At 52.2% G+C, this 20,932-nt stretch overlaps 8 protein-coding genes across 12 annotated transcripts; 3 read left to right on the forward strand and 5 right to left on the reverse strand.

Annotated features, from left to right (window-relative positions):
- Positions 1–424: 424 nt before the first annotated feature.
- H257_04127 (hypothetical protein) lies at positions 425–3,106 on the reverse strand. Its single transcript, XM_009828518.1, has 4 exons — positions 2,154–3,106; positions 1,495–2,093; positions 912–1,443; positions 425–837 (listed from the first exon to the last, which is right to left on the reverse strand). Exons 1-4 carry the CDS (start codon positions 3,099–3,101, stop codon positions 523–525), a joined length of 2,394 nt encoding a protein of 797 aa, XP_009826820.1. The 5' UTR covers positions 3,102–3,106; the 3' UTR covers positions 425–522.
- A 1,093-nt stretch (positions 3,107–4,199) lies between these two features.
- H257_04128 (hypothetical protein) lies at positions 4,200–7,530 on the reverse strand. Its single transcript, XM_009828519.1, has 4 exons — positions 7,437–7,530; positions 6,700–7,381; positions 6,016–6,621; positions 4,200–5,427 (listed from the first exon to the last, which is right to left on the reverse strand). The coding sequence occupies exons 1-4, from the start codon at positions 7,518–7,520 to the stop codon at positions 4,310–4,312; spliced, it is 2,490 nt and encodes an 829-aa protein (XP_009826821.1). The 5' UTR covers positions 7,521–7,530; the 3' UTR covers positions 4,200–4,309.
- Positions 7,531–7,751: 221 nt separating this feature from the next.
- H257_04129 (hypothetical protein) lies at positions 7,752–9,275 on the reverse strand. Of its 4 annotated transcripts, none has more exons than XM_009828523.1 (5): positions 8,984–9,275; positions 8,777–8,927; positions 8,511–8,722; positions 8,211–8,453; positions 7,752–8,145 (listed from the first exon to the last, which is right to left on the reverse strand). In XM_009828523.1, exons 1-5 carry the CDS (start codon positions 9,260–9,262, stop codon positions 7,927–7,929), a joined length of 1,104 nt encoding a protein of 367 aa, XP_009826825.1. In that variant the 5' UTR covers positions 9,263–9,275; the 3' UTR covers positions 7,752–7,926. The 4 variants fall into 4 exon arrangements, with proteins under 4 accessions (XP_009826825.1, XP_009826824.1, XP_009826823.1 ...); XM_009828522.1 differs by having other exon boundaries at positions 7,752–8,157; XM_009828521.1 differs by having other exon boundaries at positions 7,752–8,453.
- A 194-nt stretch (positions 9,276–9,469) lies between these two features.
- H257_04130 (hypothetical protein) lies at positions 9,470–12,138 on the forward strand. The gene is made up of 4 exons (XM_009828524.1): positions 9,470–10,153; positions 10,216–10,461; positions 10,681–10,830; positions 11,444–12,138. The coding sequence occupies exons 1-4, from the start codon at positions 9,506–9,508 to the stop codon at positions 12,017–12,019; spliced, it is 1,620 nt and encodes a 539-aa protein (XP_009826826.1). The 5' UTR covers positions 9,470–9,505; the 3' UTR covers positions 12,020–12,138.
- Positions 12,139–12,494: 356 nt separating this feature from the next.
- H257_04131 (hypothetical protein) lies at positions 12,495–16,093 on the reverse strand. Its single transcript, XM_009828525.1, has 5 exons — positions 15,593–16,093; positions 15,433–15,528; positions 15,346–15,387; positions 15,231–15,287; positions 12,495–15,158 (listed from the first exon to the last, which is right to left on the reverse strand). Exons 1-5 carry the CDS (start codon positions 16,067–16,069, stop codon positions 15,057–15,059), a joined length of 774 nt encoding a protein of 257 aa, XP_009826827.1. The 5' UTR covers positions 16,070–16,093; the 3' UTR covers positions 12,495–15,056.
- On the forward strand, positions 12,505–15,047 carry H257_04132 (hypothetical protein; the record flags this gene model as incomplete). Its single annotated transcript, XM_009828526.1, has 1 exon — positions 12,505–15,047. The coding sequence occupies one exon, from the start codon at positions 12,505–12,507 to the stop codon at positions 14,962–14,964; it is 2,460 nt and encodes an 819-aa protein (XP_009826828.1). The 3' UTR covers positions 14,965–15,047.
- A 231-nt stretch (positions 16,094–16,324) lies between the features above and the next one.
- On the reverse strand, positions 16,325–18,976 carry H257_04133. Of its 2 annotated transcripts, XM_009828527.1 has the most exons (7): positions 18,634–18,976; positions 18,269–18,567; positions 18,049–18,194; positions 17,885–17,980; positions 17,031–17,073; positions 16,815–16,965; positions 16,325–16,759 (listed from the first exon to the last, which is right to left on the reverse strand). In XM_009828527.1, the coding sequence occupies exons 1-7, from the start codon at positions 18,954–18,956 to the stop codon at positions 16,423–16,425; spliced, it is 1,395 nt and encodes a 464-aa protein (XP_009826829.1). In that variant the 5' UTR covers positions 18,957–18,976; the 3' UTR covers positions 16,325–16,422. The 2 variants fall into 2 exon arrangements, with proteins under 2 accessions (XP_009826829.1, XP_009826830.1); XM_009828528.1 differs by having other exon boundaries at positions 18,269–18,976.
- A 166-nt stretch (positions 18,977–19,142) lies between these two features.
- Positions 19,143–20,897, forward strand: H257_04134 (hypothetical protein; the record flags this gene model as incomplete). The annotated part of the gene is made up of 1 exon (XM_009828529.1): positions 19,143–20,897. One exon carries the CDS (start codon positions 19,143–19,145, stop codon positions 20,895–20,897), a length of 1,755 nt encoding a protein of 584 aa, XP_009826831.1.
- Between the last annotated feature and the right edge of the window lie 35 nt (positions 20,898–20,932).

Consider the following 20,932-nt stretch of genomic DNA (forward strand, 5'->3'; position numbering starts at 1 on the left):
ACTGGCGTAAGTTTTCGTGTTTTTCCCGCCGTGGTCGTTGAGTGTAAGTAGCGATATCTCGGCGACGAAAACTCGGATTTGAGTGGTTAAAAGCACCAATCAAAGCCAAGATAACGCGCCGTCGATCTGTCCAATCAGCGTAGGCAGCAATGCAGTTTTAGAAAAATTCCGCCAATAAAACGGTAAAGTGGACAGTCATTACGGACCAGAGTAGTATCATCTTTATCACAGCCCAAACACAGTAATATCAGTTGTGCCTCAGAGCCATATTACCTCGACTGTACGGACACTGTATACATGTACTTCGAAGTACTTTGATTGCAGTAGGTTTCCAAGTCGTACTATTTTAAGCACTGTAGTAGAACATATTTCCCACTCTAGCACAGTTGGCAGCGTCGACTTCTAAACACCACACTGATCGTTCCGACCATCGAGAAAACAAGGTAGGCAGGCCATCATAGCACGTGTTGGTCTGAGTCACTAACGACCTTCCTCAGTACCGGTACATAAGCTAGACTGTAGTCACACGCGCACAGTGTTGTGCTTCTTGGACGTTGACTGGAGGCCCACGTCGTTCTTCCACAGATTCCCGTGAAAGAAAGACATGGCCTCGTCTTGCGGGATAAATAGGGTAAATACATCGCCGTTCCATGAGGCAAGGTCGTTCGCGACCATCCAGTCCAGTTCTCGTCGAAACAAGTCGTACGAGCTGCGCACGAGATGGTCATCCAACGAGTAGTCTACCACTAGGCGGCTATACATCGCATGGACGTGTCTTGCATCGTACACTCCTTCGTGTGTGCCACCGCATTCAACCACCGCCGCATACACAATCAGCTACACTGTCAGTCAGTATTTGTCGACTAGTTATATACTGTATCGCATACTCATCAAACACAAGAGTGACTGACCTGCGGCACGCGCGGAAGCGCAGCGAGAACCCACCGAGCGGTCACGACGTCCCCTCCAAACAGCTCCTTTGCAGATGTCACCATGTCGCCCACTTGAAGCACATCGCACTTGACGCTGTGGTTGTTTCCTTGAGCCAAGTAGGTTGACGTCAAGGCATCATACTTTTGCAGTAGTGTGCGCCGGCAGACGGCCAAGGCGATGCTGACACTGCCAGCCCCGACCAACTCGACCAATCGACCCACGAATGCGACCGCGTCCTCGCGAATGGCCACGCCATCCACTGCGGGAGGGCCAAGGCGGTCCATCAAGATTTCGGTGAGGGCGGCGCTGTTGAGCGATGGCAGGGCCACCACCGTATTGCGGTGGTGGAGGTCAAGGGACTTGAGCACAGTCAACAACGACGCGGGGGGTCCCGCAGTCGTCACGATCATGTGCACGACGTTGTTGTGCTTGGCATGGACGGCTTTGAAGAGGTCCCGGAGGATGTTACGGTCGTGGTAGTAAACGTTCAACCCGTCCACAAACAGAAAGCTACAATCATGGGATAAGCCTTATAGACCAGATCAGTGAGAAACGTCGTACATGATGCGGCCGATGTAAACGGGAGATGTGTTTGTCTGTACGACATGATACGAGTCCAATACTTGGTCCCACACTGCGCGGGCAGGGGTCGTCCATGAGTCGTAGCGACAGACGTCGCCAAACTCGACTTGAAAGGCGGCGACCACGTCGACGAACAATCCGTCCGAGGACAAATACTCGGCCGTGTGGCCATCGCCATTAAGGGATGTCGTCGTCGGCTTCTTGACGGGCGTCATGTGGTTGCGTGGTGTGGTGGAAGCATGGACGACATGGAGCTTACGTTTATAGTGTTGTGGCGGTGATGGGAACCCCGAGGCGCCATCTTCCACTGGTCTGTCAGGGACGGTGGCCATTTGATTGTCGTACATTTGAATCGCATACGCTTTCAACTGTCGAAGCAACGACGTCTTGCCACTGCCATCACAGCCATGCAGTACCAACGTCCGCGTCTTTTCGGAGCGGAGCCCAATGTCCACAAACCGCTTGAGTCGATGCCAAGCGGACTCCCGATGCAAAAGAGGGCTCCCCACATCCCCCTTGATCGCACACAGGGGTTCAGCACTTAAACGCTCGAGCAGCCTGGTCATGTGAGCCTCCCCCTACGTGGATTTTGCCCCATGTAGTCAAATCAAGTGCCCAATGCGACGACAACGTCATACCGCATGTGGACATGGTATGTCCGTGGGGATAGCTGCCGTGGCGTCGGAGGGTGGCATCAGTTTGGGGGACGTCGAGATGCTCGAGATGTCGTTTCGCCGCTGGACGTTGTTTGGACGTGCTATGGAAGCCTCGACCTTGCGTTTTGTTCCGTGTGCGACATCGTTCAGCGGTGGATCGACTTGTGTGGTAGTCACAGCATGCAACCACTTGACGTCGTCCCATGCATCGTCGACGCAATCATCGGCAAGGAGTCGGAAAATCTCCACTATTCGCGCCCGCGAGCCGTCAGCCAACATGGTCGCTGCAGACTGTTCATCGGTTATGGGGGTGTCGTTCATTGCGGTGGTTGGTGGCGGTGACCGAGGGCGACGTCGCAACGCCCTGGCTTTGATACTCAGTGGTTCGTCGTCAGAATCATCATATGCCAAGTCGGACGGCGGCGAGGATGATTGTATGGAAGCCGCGGTTGAGCTTGGTTTGCGGATCGACGTCCAAGGATCGGACGGGGGTTCCTTTTCTTGTATAAAAGCCTTAGGCACAGGCGATTTCTTCGCGTTTTGGAGGTTCAAGCGGACTTTTTCTAGTAGCGCGGCATCGTCCCGCACATACGCTTCGAATCGTTCTTGGGTGTAGATGTAGTCTACACCTTCTTTGAACGTCCGAAAGGTCTTGGCAGTACACTGGCGAAACGCATGCGGGGCCACATAGATGTACGCGATCCCCACAGGTATCCACGACCACCCCAAGTTTCCCATCGCTGCTTCGATCTCGCCAAACGTCACGGCGTTGTCCACGTCGTGGACACCAGATTCTACCGCCACGTTGGCTGAATGCCTGCGTTTCCTCGACGGATGTCGAGCTTCGGTGTCGCCGCCGACATTAGTATTGACCTTTCCTGTCAAGGTAGTTTTGCCAGACCCTGATCGCGAGACCCTGGCGGTCTCCATACCGTTGGCACTTCAATGTCCAAAATTAGCGTTTTGAAAATTGAATTTGAATACTCCTACATACAAATTCCCATATAAACCAAGGTAACCTCAACAACAATCACCTTGTGACACGCCCCAAATCATGTCTTGTCCGAATACCGGTATACGGCATTTCAATCGAATTCTATCCAATCAAATTCGAAGTCAAGTATAAATCACTACGTAGCACTTCGTACTTCGCAGTAATTCTTGTAGCCAGCCACGTACAGTTTAATGCAGTCATTTCGCATGGGCAAATATTTAAAATAATCAATAATAAGGTTAACGATATTTCACACAACCGTGCCGATAGTTCTGGTGACTCGTCGTAGTCGCTGTTGTACGATATGGGCGTATTGGCGCACTTGTGAACACCTTTTCATCGGCGTCCAAGTGTTCGTGAACGTGCTTTTCCTGGCATTTGAACTTGACTGCAAATTCCCGCCCACATTATCAGATGGAATAGTTATTATTCTGAAGTCTATTTAAATTCGCTTGGAAATGGTGTGTGTTTTCGAATGTTTCATCGTCATGCCGATTTTCAATATTGGGCACCCTACTCCTCTGTCAATATTTCGATTCATGACATGCTGACTAGTCCACGCCACGTATGCCATTGTTGTGGATGGCGTGGGCTAATCCGTAGTTAATCATGTTTAGAATTGGCTGACGAGTAAGCTCCCCCAATCGCCAAACATACGGAACTATGTACCGTAGAGGTAGAGTTCCAATTTAAGAGACATGGGACAATTTAAGGGACATCGGATTCAGCCAATCACCGACCTTGACATTTGTGTAGAATTAATTACCTCTTTAAATAAATGTTCTCCTTGATCCCATGTGTTATATTAAGTCAATTCACCAATCGGCTCTATAAATACATAACTTTTTGTTGGAGTTGTATCTGACAGAATAGCCTACCCTAACCACCAAAACTATATGCAAGGATCAATACTACGATCAAGCTTAAAATATGTCCCTTAAATTGTCGTCTACTTTTGAGGTGTTTTGCTTGGAAAATGGGACATATTAGGATATGATAGGTACTGTGAAAATCGATATTTCAGTGCGTCCTGGGGGAAATCCTGTTGAATTATCTTTAGTTTTCAGAAGTCAAAACCCATTTCAGCGATAACTTACCAAAATATGTCGCTGAAATTGGAACTTACGTTACATAACGTTAGAAGTTATATCGTGCTCTCCAATCGAGTCTTGGATGGTGGAAGCGTCACATTCAACAACGTGGACGTAACCGATATGTGTGTCGTCGATGTGTCTGCGGCACTTGGTGGCGGCGTCGGCGTCCGTTTGGTGGTGTTCGCAGCCTGGCCGTCCATTCCAGTGTTCCTTGTCGTCGATTCCCAGTGTTCGTCATCCGATTCGTTTTCGTCGTCAGCCCCTCGAGATGCGACCAGCTTGTTATTGCTAGTGTTGGTATTGTTGTTGGCATGGCGGAGTTTGTACAGAGGATGGCGCCGTTGGATGCGCGCACCTTTGACGAACAGCTGCTGCGGCAAGTAAAACTGGTGAAACTTTTCCCAGCACGTCCACGACACTGTCGGACACATGTACGCGGCGGGGGTGTAGTTTTGGCGCACGCAGCTGCACAGGCACACGTCGTGGACGTCGCAGTAGTCGGTCACTTCTGTCACACTCTTCTTTTTCGACGTGGATTCCCATCGACACACGACGCACTGCCGGGTCTTGCATCGCGTGTCTTTGCCCCCCGGGCGCTTCATTGCAAACACATCGCGCGACCGACGGGGCACGCACGGACGGAGGACAGCGGGGAGCTGCGACGCTGGCTCTTCCAGCACCGGGGGAGGGGGTCGTCCCTCGGGCGGGGCGTACTGCCAGTCGCCGCGGATGAGCTCGGTTGACAACGCTCGCGTGAATACCCACATAGACTCTTCTTGTTCACGCACATGGTTCCGCACAAGGTAGGCATTCACACGCGCTACGTCCATCAAGTATAGCAGCATCGTACGCGCCCACGAAGTAGAGTCGTCAGAGAAAGTGCTTTGTTTGGCAGCGAACGAGCACCATTCGCGCAGCCTGCGACGACGTTTTTGCATTGACAGGTGCGTCGTGACCATGGGTGGCAGCAGCAGACCGGTCGTAGGGGTGTCTACATTGGTCAACAGCCCCAAACTCAACCGATTCGCCCGCCACTCGGTCGCGACGACCAGATTCGGCGATGCAGACCTCGTGTGTGCCCACACTATCGTCGGCCGCGTTTCATGCGACGCTGTGACGACGGGTGCTGCCGCCGGATCAAACAGTCGCGTGGGGACACATGTCGACGCTACAACAGCTATCACATCAGTGCCACGTCCACACAGTGCATATTGAGAGATGGATATATATGGTTTTGAGTTTATTCTAAACTGGACCAACATATGGAGAATGAATCGACACAACCAAATCAATGTACACAAGAATCATCGGCAGAAGGATTTAGCCAATCCGATTGCAGGACACCATCGTCGTCAACGTCAAATTAGTGTGTGACTTCAATTAGTGTGACATATCAATCACCACAGGACACCTTTTTACAACCAAAATATATCAGTACAAAGAATAATCGATCGATAGATTTCGCGATTCAGCACAAAAGTAGTCCACATTTTAGGTAAATGTATTCTAAACTGGAGCGCGACACAACCAAATGGACTGAAGAAATCGATGTAGCCAATCCGATTGCAGGAAACCATCCTCAACGTCAAATTAGTGTGTGACTTCAATTAGTGTGACATATCAATCACCACAGGACACCTTTTTACATACAAAATATATACCAGTACAAAGAAGATATCGATAGATAGATTTCGCGATTCAGCAGCATAAAAGTAGTCCACATTTTGGGTATAAGAAAGACTATATGCCACGTTACCTCGACAGTACAGTCCGTGGGTTCGAAGAGCCTCGACAAGGTCGACGCTGATGAGGGGCGAGTGCACATGCACAATGCGATGGGAATGGTGCAACGAGTGTACGACTTCCACGACGTTCTGGACGAGGGCGGAGGACGCCACGGCCACTTTGAACGCAATGACCACACCCGACGATGACGTACACGATACGACCTGCACGGGCTTGCCGTCCGCCACGACGTGCAGCTCCACGGCCACAAACACATGTCGACCAGGCACCACCGTTGTAGCGCATTGGAGTTGCAGTGTCCGCACCAGAGGGCGGAGCGCCGACAGCGCATCCGACGGCTCGCGGAATTTTGTGCAGCGAAGGCACTGATGCAAGAGTTCAAAGCGAGGGTACGATACCCCCGACGACGCCAACGACGCTGTGACGTCGTCTGAGCTCTGAGATGTGGGGAAGGGATGTGTGCTGCTGCTAGTTGTAGTATGAGGTGGTGGTGGTGGTTTGTGAGCCCAATAGTCACATACTCGCTCGTGTCTAGCGTGGACGCTCATGTGTAGGAGAATACCCCAATACGCCATCAGCTCGGCCATGTTGAACGTCGTCGCAGATGTGATGGCGCCTATAGATACCCCCCCCCATGATGAAGTTATTAGATTTTGAATGATAAACCATCAGATAACACCACGATCGAACGCACCTGTGGACAAGCCATGGATGTTGGTTGCACTCAATACATCCGCCCATAGCGCCAAGGGTAGGTACCTGAGAAAGCTGGCGACCGCGGAATGCTCAAACAGCGTTGCGTGGTCTCGAGTCCTTAACTGCATGGTGGTGGGAGCGTCGCTAGACAATGGAGGAAGAAGGGTAGGTAGTTGAGGTGGATAGTTCATGTTGGAAGTCGGTTGCAATGGCTTCAGTTGGATCGATGGCGCTTGGAGATTCGACGTCTGCTGCGCATGCAAGTGCATGGCGTCGTGTTCCCAATACAGCGCGTCCGCCTCGACTTCCCATGGGATTTCGACCGACCAATGCTGAGTCTCGGGGGAAATGGCGCTGCGGACGATGATCGACGGGTCGACATGCTGGATGCCCAAGCTGTAAAACATTTCGCGCCCCTGGGCCAGCGTGAGCAGGTCGACTTTCGGATGCAACTCGACGTAGTTAATCAAGTTGGTGTTGACGTGGATCGTATTCGTCGGATCAAACGCCATCAGACAATCACCGGGCAATGGGACCCATTGAAGGAGATACGTGAAACGATTTGAGATCATCTTGCGTTGCACGAGCCCCACAAGGATGGTCGCGCCGTAGTACTCGTTCCCACTCAACCAGTCTTCCTCTTCTCGATAGAATGCCACCAACTTGTTCTCATAAGGATCCTAGCATTCACAGAACCAAACATAGTACACCAAGGCATCAGTTCAACCATGGTACCGCTGTAGATTTCGCCTTCTTGGCCGCGCTGGAACCTCTTGACGGCACCTCGATTTGTCGTGTCTGCCGCAAAAGTGTCTCCATGCTGCTCGCCTTTTCCCTGTGATTATCCGTTCGTTGGCGGAGTATACGGATAACTCTGCGTCAACATGAAAAAACGAATAAATATAAATGAGTTTTCAAAATAAGCAACTCATTTATATTGTTTAAAACTTCCAGTAAATGGGACATAAATGATTCATTTAAAATGAACACAATGGAGACGGTAATTTCTACTCCGGAGTAGCCTACTTTTGCTCAAGCATACAGTACTTCAAGTCAAACTTCGTTTTTACGGTTGCTATTTTGGCATTATCCGGATTATTTAGAAATTACGTCCTTTAGAATTTCTATTTTCGCGTGAAATAGCAACAAACCCTCCGGATAGTGCAAGAGTTTCTATTCTATATCCGTAACTTCGAATTGACAATAGAAATGAAAATACGCCTTGCTAACTCAGCGACTTCAATGCTCGAGAAACCGATGCCATGGCCAGCCGCACGAGCTCTGGCTTGCCTTGGGACCCCATGTGGCCGATGCGAAACACCTTTCCAGCTAAGTCGCCGTAATTCCCTCCGCAAATGAGGCGTTCGCGCTTCAGCGCTTGGACAAAGTCGTCCCATGCAACGTGCGACGGCACATGCAGTGCCGTGACTGTTGGCGCAGCCCACTATGCGAGTGTCTCATGTGTTCAACATCAGCATCCATTGATCACAATGATGAGATAGAACCTACGTGGAGGTTTTGGCAATACAGCGCGAGTCCCAGCTCCGTCGCCAACTGTTGGCACGCTGCAGCGGCCGCAGCATGCCTTTGAATGACGTTGGACAGTCCTTCCGCCTCTAACTCACGACAAGCTTGCAACGTCGCACGAATCGCAGGCCAATTGTGTGTGTACGGAGTGTACAGTGGCGCCGATCGGGTTAAGCCGTGAAATGGGGCCAACGCATCGTAGCCTTGGTACTTGACGTCCAAAATCTGACCAAATATATTAGACACATTTCGACAGTACAACAGATTTAATGTACTACATACGCGCTTCCATGCACGGTCAGAGACAGTCGTCCCTGCCAGCGCAGCAGGTCCGGACAAGGCTTTCTGCGGGGCTAGTAGGCCAATGTCGATGAGTTCGGCGGTGACGTTCAATGGAACTGCAAACGAGCTTGAAACAAAGTCCACGAGGAAGAGTCCGTCCGTGGTCGCATCCCGCAATGCAGCCCCGATCCCATCCAGAGGATTCAAAATACCTATAAGCAGGGACGAGTTTGCCGCACGAACGGCGGGTTGAAGTAGTGTCGTACCGGTGGGAGTTTCGCAGTGCACGATCGTCACAAGTCGTGGTTTATGCTCGTGGATGGCAGCGATGATTGCTTGGGGATCGATGCCTGTCGTCCATGGACTTTCAACAGTCACGACAGTGGCGCCAAGCCCTTTCGCCATGTCTGCAAATCCCTACGAGTATGGGAATCAACATGGAGACAAGCGCCAGAGACTAACTCGCAGCGCACCTGTCCGTAAATGCCGTTAGCACCACTGACAACAACGTCACCAGGACGTAGCACGCTCTTCAACGCACCCCACAAGCACGCCATGCCTTCGCCCGATCCGATCGCAATCGACCCATCAAACGACAACAAGCGCTTGAGGGACTCTTCGAGATCAAAATAGTCCGATGCAAACTCGTCCAGCTCTACATCTGGCGACCCAACGTCGTCGGCATACGCTTGTCGGACGGTCGCCGTCATTGACGTTGGGCCAGGTACCATGCGCAACATCGTCGACGTCATTGTTATTTCAAATGTAGATGGGAATGACGCCAAGGATTATTCCTAGTTTGGCAAGATATCCTAAAATAGTCCTCGTATCCGGAAAATATTACGGTTAGTTATTCCTGATACTGAATCTAGGATTTATCCTACTTGAAGCTGCAATTATCCGGACATGAATGAGCCAATCTGGTTCGAGATCCATCTTGACGTCCGGCCACTTGGACTTTTGACCTCGGGTATCAAGAAGGAAACAAACATATCATGGCGATCAAGTTTGCGGCTGTGGCGGTAGCAGCTCTCGCCAGCAGTGGTGCGTTCGGCATGCACCTTCCCCCTCAACATGCGCGAGGTGGCGAACTCTTCGCGGACCTCGTGAAGGACTCGTTCATCTCGTTGGATGCGACGGCGTCCCCGAAAGCGCAATGGTTTCAACAACAACTGGACCACTTCACGACCGAGGCACCGCTGCACTTCTTGCAGCGATATTACGTCGACGACACGTATTGGGGCAACCATGACGGGAACCCCATCATTCTGTACATTGGCGGCGAGGGCGCGATGGACAAGATGCCCAAGGGATATGTTGATGTGCTCGCCAAGGAACACAAGGCCAAAGTTGTCGCGTTGGAGCATCGATTCTACGGCCAAAGCACGCCCAAGAACGATCTGTCGACGGAAAACTTGCGCTTTCTGACGGTGGAACAAGCGCTGGCCGACCTGAACCACTTCATCCACGCATACACGACGGAACTCACGACCAAAGCCAACCCGTGGATCGCCGTGGGTGGGTCGTACCCTGGCGCGCTCTCTGCGTGGTTTCGTATCGCGTACCCCAATGCAACTGTCGCGGCGATTTCATCGTCGGGGGTCGTGAACCCCATCTACAACTTTCACGGGTTCGACGAACAGGTAGGACACGGGTGTCTCCATCTAGACCGTGCATGTCCACATGTGCTTGACTCTCTCTTTAGGTGGCGGAATCGGTCGGCGCGGAATGTGCAGATGCCTTGCGCAGCATCACGTCGGCGTACGAAGGCGAAATCGCCGCTGGGCGCGGCCATCAAGTCAAGGCGCTGCTGGGGGCACAAGCATTGAGCGACCCCGACTTCTTCTACATGTTGGCGGATGCGGCGGCGATGGCCGTGCAATATGGCACCAAGGACAAACTGTGCGGGCCGATGCTGGCGGCCGTCAAGGCCAACGTGTCATTGACGCACGTACGTACGAATGTACCATGTTATTATTGTAAATGTGAATCACGCTGGCGTTCTGATTGGTTGAAAATCTACTTGTCATTTCTGTAAGAGCCAATCAAATCCACTAAAAAAACTGGATCAACCAATAGCGTCGATTCGTGATTCGATTCGACGTCTGGAAATTTAGACCGAATCCACAAACATTTCTCTAGCAATTTGAGCCTCAAAATGTCGTCGTAGGCGTTTGCCAACTACACGCTGGTGAAATACGGCCACGCGTTTGGCTTTGGATGCTTTTACGACACGGGATGCTTGAAGTCGAACGTGGACCGGTGGCCCGAAGGTCGGTCGTGGCGGTGGCAAAAGTGTTCCCAGTTGGCGTACTTCCAGGTATTATTACTAGTATTGATTTATTTCTTTGAACAATTTGAACGTTTGTGCGTGTTTATTCGCCAACTCCATCGATCGATCGATATATTGTGGTTTGGATTTTGAATGGAAAAGTTGACCAGTTTCGGACTAATAATATACGATGTTGCATGGTTGAAGCGAGAAATATGATTGGCCACTTGATTTGTGTTCTGGGTTTTGATTGGTCGATCGATTGTCTGTGGACTTTTGAGCTGACAATCGCCAAATCTATCGATCGATTCGTTCGTTGTACTGATATATTTTGTATGTAAAAATTGGTCCTGTGGCGATTGAAATCATTCTAATTTCAGTTTCACACGAATTAGATGTTGATTGCAGTCTCCTGAAATCTGATTGGCTCAAGCTTCTTCTGTAATTTTATATGGAAAAGTTGACAAGTTTCACACTAATAATATACGAATTCGATGGTGCATGGTTGAAGCGAGAAATATGATTGGTCACTTGAATTGTGCTCTGGGTTTTGATTGGTCGATCGATTATCTGCCGATATGGTGCTGCACATTCGATCGACAATCATGCAACATTCCGACACACCTAGGTGATCATTAGCTTGATCGAACGATGCGTGTAGGTGGCGCCGCATGCCGGCAGCCTCCGGTCGTCTATTGTCAACTTGGACTACCACGAACAGCAATGCTTTGACATCTTTGGAGACGCTGTGGACCCGTCGGCGGGCGTGGCGGACAACATCCAGCGCTACGGCGGGGACAAACCGAAAGGGCACAACATCTTTTACGCCAACGCTGGCGACGACCCGTGGCAACGAGCGTCCGTCACGTCCACTTTGTCGTTGGATCAGCCGTTCTACTTGGCCAAATGCGATTTGTGCGGCCATTGCGGCGACCTCGGCGACGGCTCGGTTGATCCTGCCCCTCGAAAGTACCAAAAGGAACTCATTCGCGAATACATTGCCAAGTGGGTGGCTCCATGGACGGCCAAGGCGGCCGCGGACGCTAAAGTGAATGCCGCGGCGGTCACTGTCGTCCATAATAACGCTCCTGTGGTGGGCGAGTCGTTGAACCAAGCGAGCAACGTGTCGTTCCTGGTCCTCTTGCCTATCCTCTGTTTATTCCTTGCGTTCAAGGCCATCATGCACGTCGACTTGGTCCGTGACGCCGCGGCGACCGTGCGTACCAGTTTGTTGTGAGGACGCAGTAGTAGCAGTCGAAGCAATGTTGTAACGAAATGCGTGTTGCTTGCCATGCAGAATGAATGAATGGATTGCTGGGTGTACGTCGCAAAGGAGATCGAAGACCAGTAACGTTACGCTCCACCTACCTACATGTCATACTCGTCGAACGTCCATCGGCGTGTACGCATGCTCTATATGGGAGTTTCCTTCTCACTGCGTCACCATCTTACAGTGTACTGTTGCCTCGGCGGCAGTCGCTTTCTCCTTCTCGACCTATGATTCCTCCATTCGATTGAGTGGCCGACTCACAAGCCCGCCAAAACACGTACATTGGGTACGTTCAATGTACGTTATTCCACTGCACGTACTTTTACCATACAAACTCCTATATGTTGGCCGAAATAATGTACGGTACTACTGTACGATTTCGTACAGTACACGTGGAATTGAGCGCCAAATTCCAGGCGCCATGTCAAGTGACATTTGCATTCTCGACCAAAATGGACGAAGCATGGGCCGACGCGGCATGGAAGGGCCTGGAGCTCCAAGGATGGGAAGAGATGGAGCTCAGTGCGACCAAGTACTGCTACATCAGCCCTGACATCGACTCTGTCGATGCGTTCCAGAAGAACGCGACGGCGTTTGGCACGAAAGGTGAAGCCGTGACCTTCGCGCTGCATAACACGACAGCATTTGAACACATCCAGCCCTTCCTGTGGGACCACATGCGAATGACCTTGGGATGGAAACTTCTTCATCGTCAAGGAAAGTCCCCATGGTATGTCATGCCCAACCTCGACCTGGACGAACTGCTACCAAGCGTCAACCTGTTCGAGTCCACCATCGACGCCGTCGAAGCGTACCTTGCACCTATTGTCACCAATGTCAAACGAAAGCAAGTTGTGTCGCCGCGAAAAGATTCCCCAGTCAAGCGACACAAGACCAGTCCCGCAACAGGTTCGGTTGATGGATCACCTTCAGTCGAAGAAATCTCCGACGAGCACATGCCTACCAAGTCCGAGCTGGTCGTCCATGCAGTGGGTACTGTCACGTCACAAGAGGCACTCGTTGTTGAATCCGTCAAGGCGCATACTGCATCAACAGCACCAGTCAAAGTCGATTCCGTCGCAGGTGAGGTAATCCCGTCAAGTACTGAAGTGGTCGACACGACAGAAGCTGCTGCTCCATCCAGCCCTTCCCTTCGCATCACGCGATCGATTTCTGTGCGGTTGTCGTTAGACGAAGTCCACATGAAGTCCCCGGCGACCCCTCGATCCAAATCAAGTCCGTCGAAAGCGAAGTCCCCAAAACGGCCATCCACGCCGCGCAAACTTCCGTCCGACGCCGCTGCGAGCACCCCCACACGTACATCGCCGCGGAATGTAAAAGCATCCACGCCAACCACGACCCCTTCAAAACGAAAGTCCCCCCAAACCAAGTTGAAGATGGAACAAGCATCGCCTTCAAAGTCACCCAGAGCTGCCAGCGTTCACGCGAAAGCCTCGCCGCGAACATCCAAAGCAAGCTCTCGTGCTGCGGCGTCTCCCTGTGTCGACCACGTATTGGCCAAGGCACCTAGAAAGACTTCGACCCCCCCTTCCAAAATCCCGGCGACCAAGTCGTCGAAACCCAAGACGCCGACTAAAGCCAAGTCGCCGTCCAAGTTCAAGCAGGATTCCTGCGACACGGTCATCACGTCCACGAGCGCGCTGTACTTGAAGAACTTGTCCACCAAACTGTCGTCTGCAGTGGTGAAAAAGCACCATCCCGACCCTGCGACACGTAACCAATCCCCCAAGAAGGAAGCCCTCGCATCGCCCGCGAAGCGGTCGCCCCCTTCCACGCCCCACGTAAAACCAACCCCAGAAGAAGCCTCTACTACGCCAACGAAACAAAACAGCTCTAAAGTAGCCGCGGACAACGACAGAAAGCAGACATGCGTTGCAGAGGGGGTGCCGACGTCCAAGCCATCGCGTCCAGCTGCCGCCCCCACCCCCACACAGATCAAACCCATCCACAAGTCGGCGTCCCCCGTCGTCCCGGGCTCTGCCCTACAAACAGGTTTGCCTGCTATGATCAAGTATGAACAAAGCCAGTCGCCCCCACTCGGCATTTCTCCCCCCAAGACCAAGAACCAGCTTCAATTGGATTCCATCAACGACAAGCTCAACGGATCGCCCATGACGTCGTCATCCCTCATGGATATCCTCAACCTCGTGGGCACACCACCACCACCCACTGCCGCCACCACCACCACCACCCAACTAAGTACTTCGCACGGGTGCAACTGGTCGCTCGAGTCGCCTGGTAAGCGACCGTGGCATGCCATCACAGGCGGTTCCAGCTCGACGTCTCCAAAGAAGCGACGAACAAACGCGGCGCTCATTTCAACCATCATGAACGCCAACTCGCCCGTCGAGGCCAAATCCGACGAGTCCATGGCGTCGTTCATCCAAGACACCGTGTGCGACGACGTACCGTCGCCCGAGCAGACCCAGTACACGCCGTCGCGTCCTGGTGTTGCGTGCCGCGACGTGGGCATGGACGACATCTTGAACACGGCGATGGGCCATCTCACCAGCAACGCTTCGTCCCCATCATCGTCCTATGTGACGCCCCAAGTCGTCGAGAAAACCCAATCGCGGCTGCTCTCGCCTGCAAAGGACGTGAGTTTCCGCACCAAAGTCCTGCAGCAGTTCAACCACGGCGGATGGCGGTCTGTGGCCCCCAAGCTGTCAGAGAAGGGGGGGTCGTACACGTACTCGCACGACAAGCTGGACGCGCGGTTCACACGCGACGACCTGCTCAAGTACGCCAACACCCACGACATATTTGGCAACCCCGCGTTGATGGACCCGCGCATGGTTTATCGAGCTGTCCGAGGTTCCCCGCAGCGAACAAGCCCGCCCGAGGCGGTCACGCCTCGACCGGCATCCGATTGGAGCGCCATTATCGTCTGAGATACAGGACGCGACTCGCCATGACCGACGACCACGTACGTACGTAGTTTGTACCAGTGTAAATTATCAAAAGCAAAACCACACGCACGTTGTTACTTCCACGCGTCGGCGTCGCCGCTACTACTGCTACTACTGTCGTCGTCGTCGTCGTCGATCTGCATCGCTCCCAGCACCTTTGCAATCGGCCCCGTAAACTACCAACCACATGGAGAGACATTTCAGAGACTTTATCCCAGGGGCAACAGAATAGTGTAAACCGAACCAACCTGGGGACTCAAGTGTTTGGCCAACACTTCAACGCGCGTATGGTTGCCTTGTTGTGGCTGAGTCCATCAGCGCATTTAGCTCGAACGTTAGACAGCAGGATATGGGATACAGTACCCGTTGGATGCCACGTAAAAAGTCCCGCGGGTCGACGGGAAGCTACCGGCAGGACGGTGATGACGAATGAGAAGACATCGGTATTACGTGGTTGATTTGGCTCACAAGAGCTTGTCGCGATGGTATGGGGCGGCTGTGGTTGGTGGTAATACTCGAGCCACGGACGATGCGTTCACGCTGGAACTACTCACAGACGCGGCTACTTCAGACAACGAACGGGTGGACATGGAGGTCGGTACGAGCTTACTGTGACATCGGTTGGAGCAGCATCCACCTCGTGATGGTGCTGTGGTGCTGCTGATGGTTTGTCACAGCTGTACTGGGATGTCTTATTGGTGCAAAGAGGATTCTCAATCGTAATCGACTCGGTGTAAGGTCCTGCGTGGGAGATCTGGCGTTGTACCACGTCCATTTGATTATTGTCGTGGGGGTTCAAGTCGTCGTCGTGCATCGAAGTACCCTCGTCATGACTATTGTTGTCGTTTCGCAACGGATGCGACCTATCGGCAACCTCGGGGCCACTGCCACCGATGGCTTCTTCATCCGACTTCTTCGTGCCTTTCTGGCGCTGCGTTCGCTTCAATTGGTTGGCGTCTGCGCTTCGTCGCTGCTGCTGCTTCTGCTTGGCCCATGTCTTCTTGACCCATCGCTTGATGCTAAACTTCTTGTGCCGGGTGCCGACGACGTTGGTGGTGGTGGTGTTGCTCTCCACGTTGTTGTTCATCGTACACACACAAGCGAAATGCTGCCAGCAGTTTCACATGACTGTTTCAGTGCAAACATAGCCGTGGCTAAATCTGTTGTTTCTAATACCTAGCTAACGTTAGCTAGTACACATATAACACGATGCCACCTAGCAGCAGCTGAATGCTTTAACCACCGGTGTTCGACGGCAGTACTGTACTAGTATGTACTACGTACTAGTACAGTCGTTCGCATACTTCTCTTGTAGCGTAGCTACTGTACTACTCCGTCCTTCCCAGTAAGTATGAAGTAGCATACAGTAAGTTAGTAGCCGGGCAAACCCCACTTGCAACCAAGCTAGGTCGTCATAATCAAAGTACTGGAACATGGCTTTTAGGATTGAACTTGACACGGGTACACAGTCAGCTTGCCGCCATGTTGCTCGAACGAAATACCCCGTCGACGCAAGGCCGCGGGGAATGTCGTGTACATGCGGCCACCTCTGGACGCTTTGGAGTGGTTGCCCACGCCCGTGATGACTTCAAACTTGGAGATGCGGCGGTCGCGGCAGAATGACACGCAGTACTCGAGCACTTGGTACGCTTCTTGGACGTACAGCCCATGTAAATCGACGCACGCGCCTGCCACGAGGCTGGCTTGATGTTCGCTGAAAAACGCATACGCAGCATGCTCCCGTGCTTCCTGCAGCTTGTGGCGCATCTGCGTCAGGCTATGTATATATGGCTGTGTTGGCAGATGCATGATTGATTATACAAGTCGTGTACCGATGTGTGCGCTCTCGGCCCAAGAAGTGCTGGTGTTTGCCTGCAAATTTACGAAGCGCTTCGGCATGTACTACTTGGATCTGCTCTTGTAAGTCGGTCGTGAGCTGCTGGTAGTAGGCAAACCCGTGCTGCGTCTCACTTGTCCACGAGTCTACACATGCATAAACACGGAAAGAAATATAAACTCTACATGGGGTATAGATATATTTATCATACTCGACACATCTTCGAGGGCATGCGACTCGGTGCGTTCGACCTCCTAAAGGAATGGAGTGCAATTTAGTAGAACCGACTTAAACTCGTAAAACAAGGCCGAGTCTGGATGCCACAGAAAGTAATTTATTTCGATTTTTGTTCAAAGTCAAATTTATAAATATATATATAATACTAGTATGGTGGTTGTACTCCAAATGTCCTCCGTTGGCGGTTGTTTGAATGAACCGCCAAACAATCACCGGACCTTCGAACTTTCATATATAACTGGTAACTTTGGGACTGCAATGCATCAAGTAACCTTTGTTAACCAATCAAAATTCAACATTCATTGTATTTTTAGCCAATCACACTCCTTTGCTCGAATAATTGGCAATTTCACCAATCCCCCGAAATAGGCAAATTTGACTGAAAAGCACAATATTTCGCTGGCATTATAAAATAAGTGATTTTAATTCATTCAATGCTGCTGCTAACCGAGAATTCCCTTTTCGAACGGGAGCGAGAATAATATGTTGATGGGCCCTCTGGTCGCCATGAACTATTGCTTGAATATCATGTGGGTAAAAAAAAGGTTTTAGACAGTTGGCCAGTTGAAACTTTTTCTGTCAACAGACAGGTAAAATTCGACATAACGTTATGCATCTGATTGGCTTCTATCCACTTCGCCCTTTCCGGTAGAAAAAATGCAAATCGATATTGTAGCCAATCAGAGACAAGTAATTTCAAATTGACCAATCGGAGAGATTGGTGCCCGTTTATAAAAGCCCTGCAATAGTGTTTGTCACAATAATTATAAAAAATCGTGAAAAAAATATCAATGAGTGAGAGACGGATGGCCAAGAGCATGCACACACCGCGACTTGGTCGGGACGCGCTTGACAGGCCGATGGAAACGACGACTCGAGCATGGCCTCCGCGGCCACCACGGACGAATTGCCCACAAGTAGAGCCTACAAACATCGGTCAATGTACTACTTACTACATATTACTGTAGGATAATACACCAATGTGGACGCACTAGGCAAAGAATGTCAGAGTCAATGGACGGGAACGATGTTTGAAGGAACTCCAGCTTCATGCGCGTCGTGAGGGTGCCTCGGTGTCCAGTCGGAAGGCCATGCAACGCCTTGTGCCATACCGTGGACGTGTCCTCGTTTGCTGGGCCTAGACGAAGCACCCGGCCTTCGATTACGACCAGTGTACGGTATACTGTACGAGCCGTGTACGGTATACTGTACCGAGTTGAAACTTTGTGAGCGTTGGAAACGCATGCTTGCAGTTGACTGGCGGCGGTGGTGGCGGCGGCGCGCCGTTGTTCGACGCACTGGGCGTTGCAATGGACGCGTAGCTGAACGTTTCAAACGTCCCTGAAGCGTTGAGCAGCGCCTTTGTCTCGATCAAAGCCTTGGCCGTCGCTTGGACGTCGTACTCGTGGTGCTCGTACACTTCATGCACGATGGCCACTGGTATCGTGGGGAATCTGCTCGTCAGGTCTTGCAGCGGATGCTCATCAATCGTGTCCATGGAGTCCAACAGCCTGCATCATTATGGTGCGCATCGGAAGTAAGGACGATTGAATAGACGCAGGAGGAATCCGACGTACTCCTGGACGATCGCAGACGACAATAGCTTCCCCGTCCCGCGTTGTTCCTTGAGCACTTGGATAAGCTCGTGGCACGAGTGAGCGTCCAGGCCGTACGAGGCAAGCTCTGCTGTGAAGAGTTCCCACTGCATCTGACCGTCGAGTTGGGTGTCTGGCATGCTTTCTGCATCGTCAAGTTCCCGTGTCGTCTTGAGAGTGAGCAGCTCATCCAGCGCTTTGGTCATGTCACCGTCGCACTCGACCAGCACAAGCTGGATGTCATCTTCGGAGATTGAATACGCCACCATGTCGGCAAGCATGCCGACCATAGCTCGCTCGTCCATGAAGCCAAACTGGCGCGATATAAACAGAACAGATGCACAGTTTTCACGTCCTAAACATGAACGATCATTTAATTTGTATTTACTTGGTTGATAAATGATGGACAGTTACACGAGTAACTGCCAGCACCACGGTACTGTAAAAGCCATTTTCAACGCGACCATGAAGAAACCTCAACACCAAGCAACATGCATGCTGGATATGAACCTCTCTACATTGATCAAATTCCGTTGGAGATGATAGCTCGTCAGCGGCATGGATTGGTCATCGTTGCACTGGTGGTGGTGTCAGCCGGCAATGCGCCGTACGTTCCCAAGCACGCCGAAACGCTGCAGCCAGTGGAAGGCGTGACCAATATGAAGATCGTTGTGGTGAAATGGCCGAACTTGGATGAGCAGATGAAGGAAATGCGCATGAAAGACAACCCTATTTACGCTGTATCCAAGTATTTTGACAATTCGCTGTCGGCCATGAAGAGCCGCTTCATGGACAAAGCCGTGGTGCGGCTACGACGTATCATCGACAAGGTGCGCAACTTCAGCTTGGGCGAAATCAACTGGTCGGCGGCGTGGACAAAGCTCAAAGACAAAGTCCAAACGGTGTTCAACAACAACGCGGCGCGCCAGATGGAGATGCTCAAGCTGTCGTTCATGACATTTGACCAAGTCCGCGACTACTACAACATCACGGACGCCCCGACCCCAGTGCCCACGCCGGTACAATGTCCCATTCCGCGCCTTGCGCTGCAGTTTCAAGGGTGCCCGTACCTGTACGTGACCGACAACATCGCGCGGCTGTACCAGCCGTACCCTGGCTACACCATGCACCACTTTGGCCCGCCCACAACTGTGCCGTTGGTCCCTGCGGTGGGGTACCCGTGGCCATGGAACTCGTCCATCACTACGATCGCGACGTTACTCGAGTCGGATTCGTCCAACAACGACTCCGTGAACGTGGGTGTGATGCAAGCAATCGATGCGATCCAAAAGCAGTTTCACATCCCGACGGGATTGCCCCTGCTGCCCGAGGACGCACCCACGCCAGCATTTTCCAGTCTGTCTCCACCTCGAAGCAACCCATGGCGGGATGCCATGATGCAATTCTATGGCTACCCCAAGACCTCGGGGTTTAAAGCCATCACGGGATTGACGTGGTACCGGTCCAGCGTCACAGTGTTCACGCCACATCTCGCGGACGCCGTGGTGGCCCTCTCGTCAGCCCCGACCGACTTGAAGCTGCGAGCGACGCACTTGACGACGTTGTTTGACGACGTGTTGGAGGCGGACGTCGCCGGGCTCGTCTACGGCATCGAGTCCCCGTCCACGGTGTGGCTGTCGTCGTTGGATCGGCACAACGACGAGTTCACCGACGCGTGTCTGGGCGAGCTCATCCTGGCCTCGCGCATGCTCCCGACCGCGCAAGCCGCGTTTGACAAGATGACAAGACGCAGCGAGCAACAGCTTCGGAACCCCGGCTGTCTCTGGGACGGCTACTCGGCGTTCTTTACAGGGAAGATGATGTCCAGTCGGAAACCCCCTGCCACCCGGACAGACCAGCCAATGTTCAACCTTGCAGCGCATGTGGCCTTGCATGTTGCGACGCGAGTGCTGAATCTCACGGCAACCAAGGCGTCGTGGCGCCAATCGCGACAGACGACCGTGGATAAGCACCTACGAGACGCCGTGGATATGCCGCTGTCCGCCATGGGCAGCGACGGGGTCGTGCATCTGGGCCCCCAGCAAAAAAAGCCGTGTGTCGTGCTGGAGAAGATCAAAGAGCCAGAGTTCATGCACGCTGTCCAGCGAGTGCTCGTGCGCATGGGCGAGAGTTCGTTGCTGTCCGCCTCCGAGATGGACGTCACGTACGCGTGCATATGTCTGCGCGTGCTTGGATTACACAAGAAGAACGAAGTTGTCGAGTGCATTGTGCCCCCTGCTACGTGACTGAATCGTTTGTGGATGCGCTCTACCGTAGTATT

Source organism: Aphanomyces astaci, assembly GCF_000520075.1.
Source record: "Aphanomyces astaci strain APO3 unplaced genomic scaffold supercont1.7, whole genome shotgun sequence".
In the NCBI taxonomy this organism is placed as follows: Eukaryota; Oomycota; class Saprolegniomycetes; order Saprolegniales; family Verrucalvaceae; genus Aphanomyces; species Aphanomyces astaci.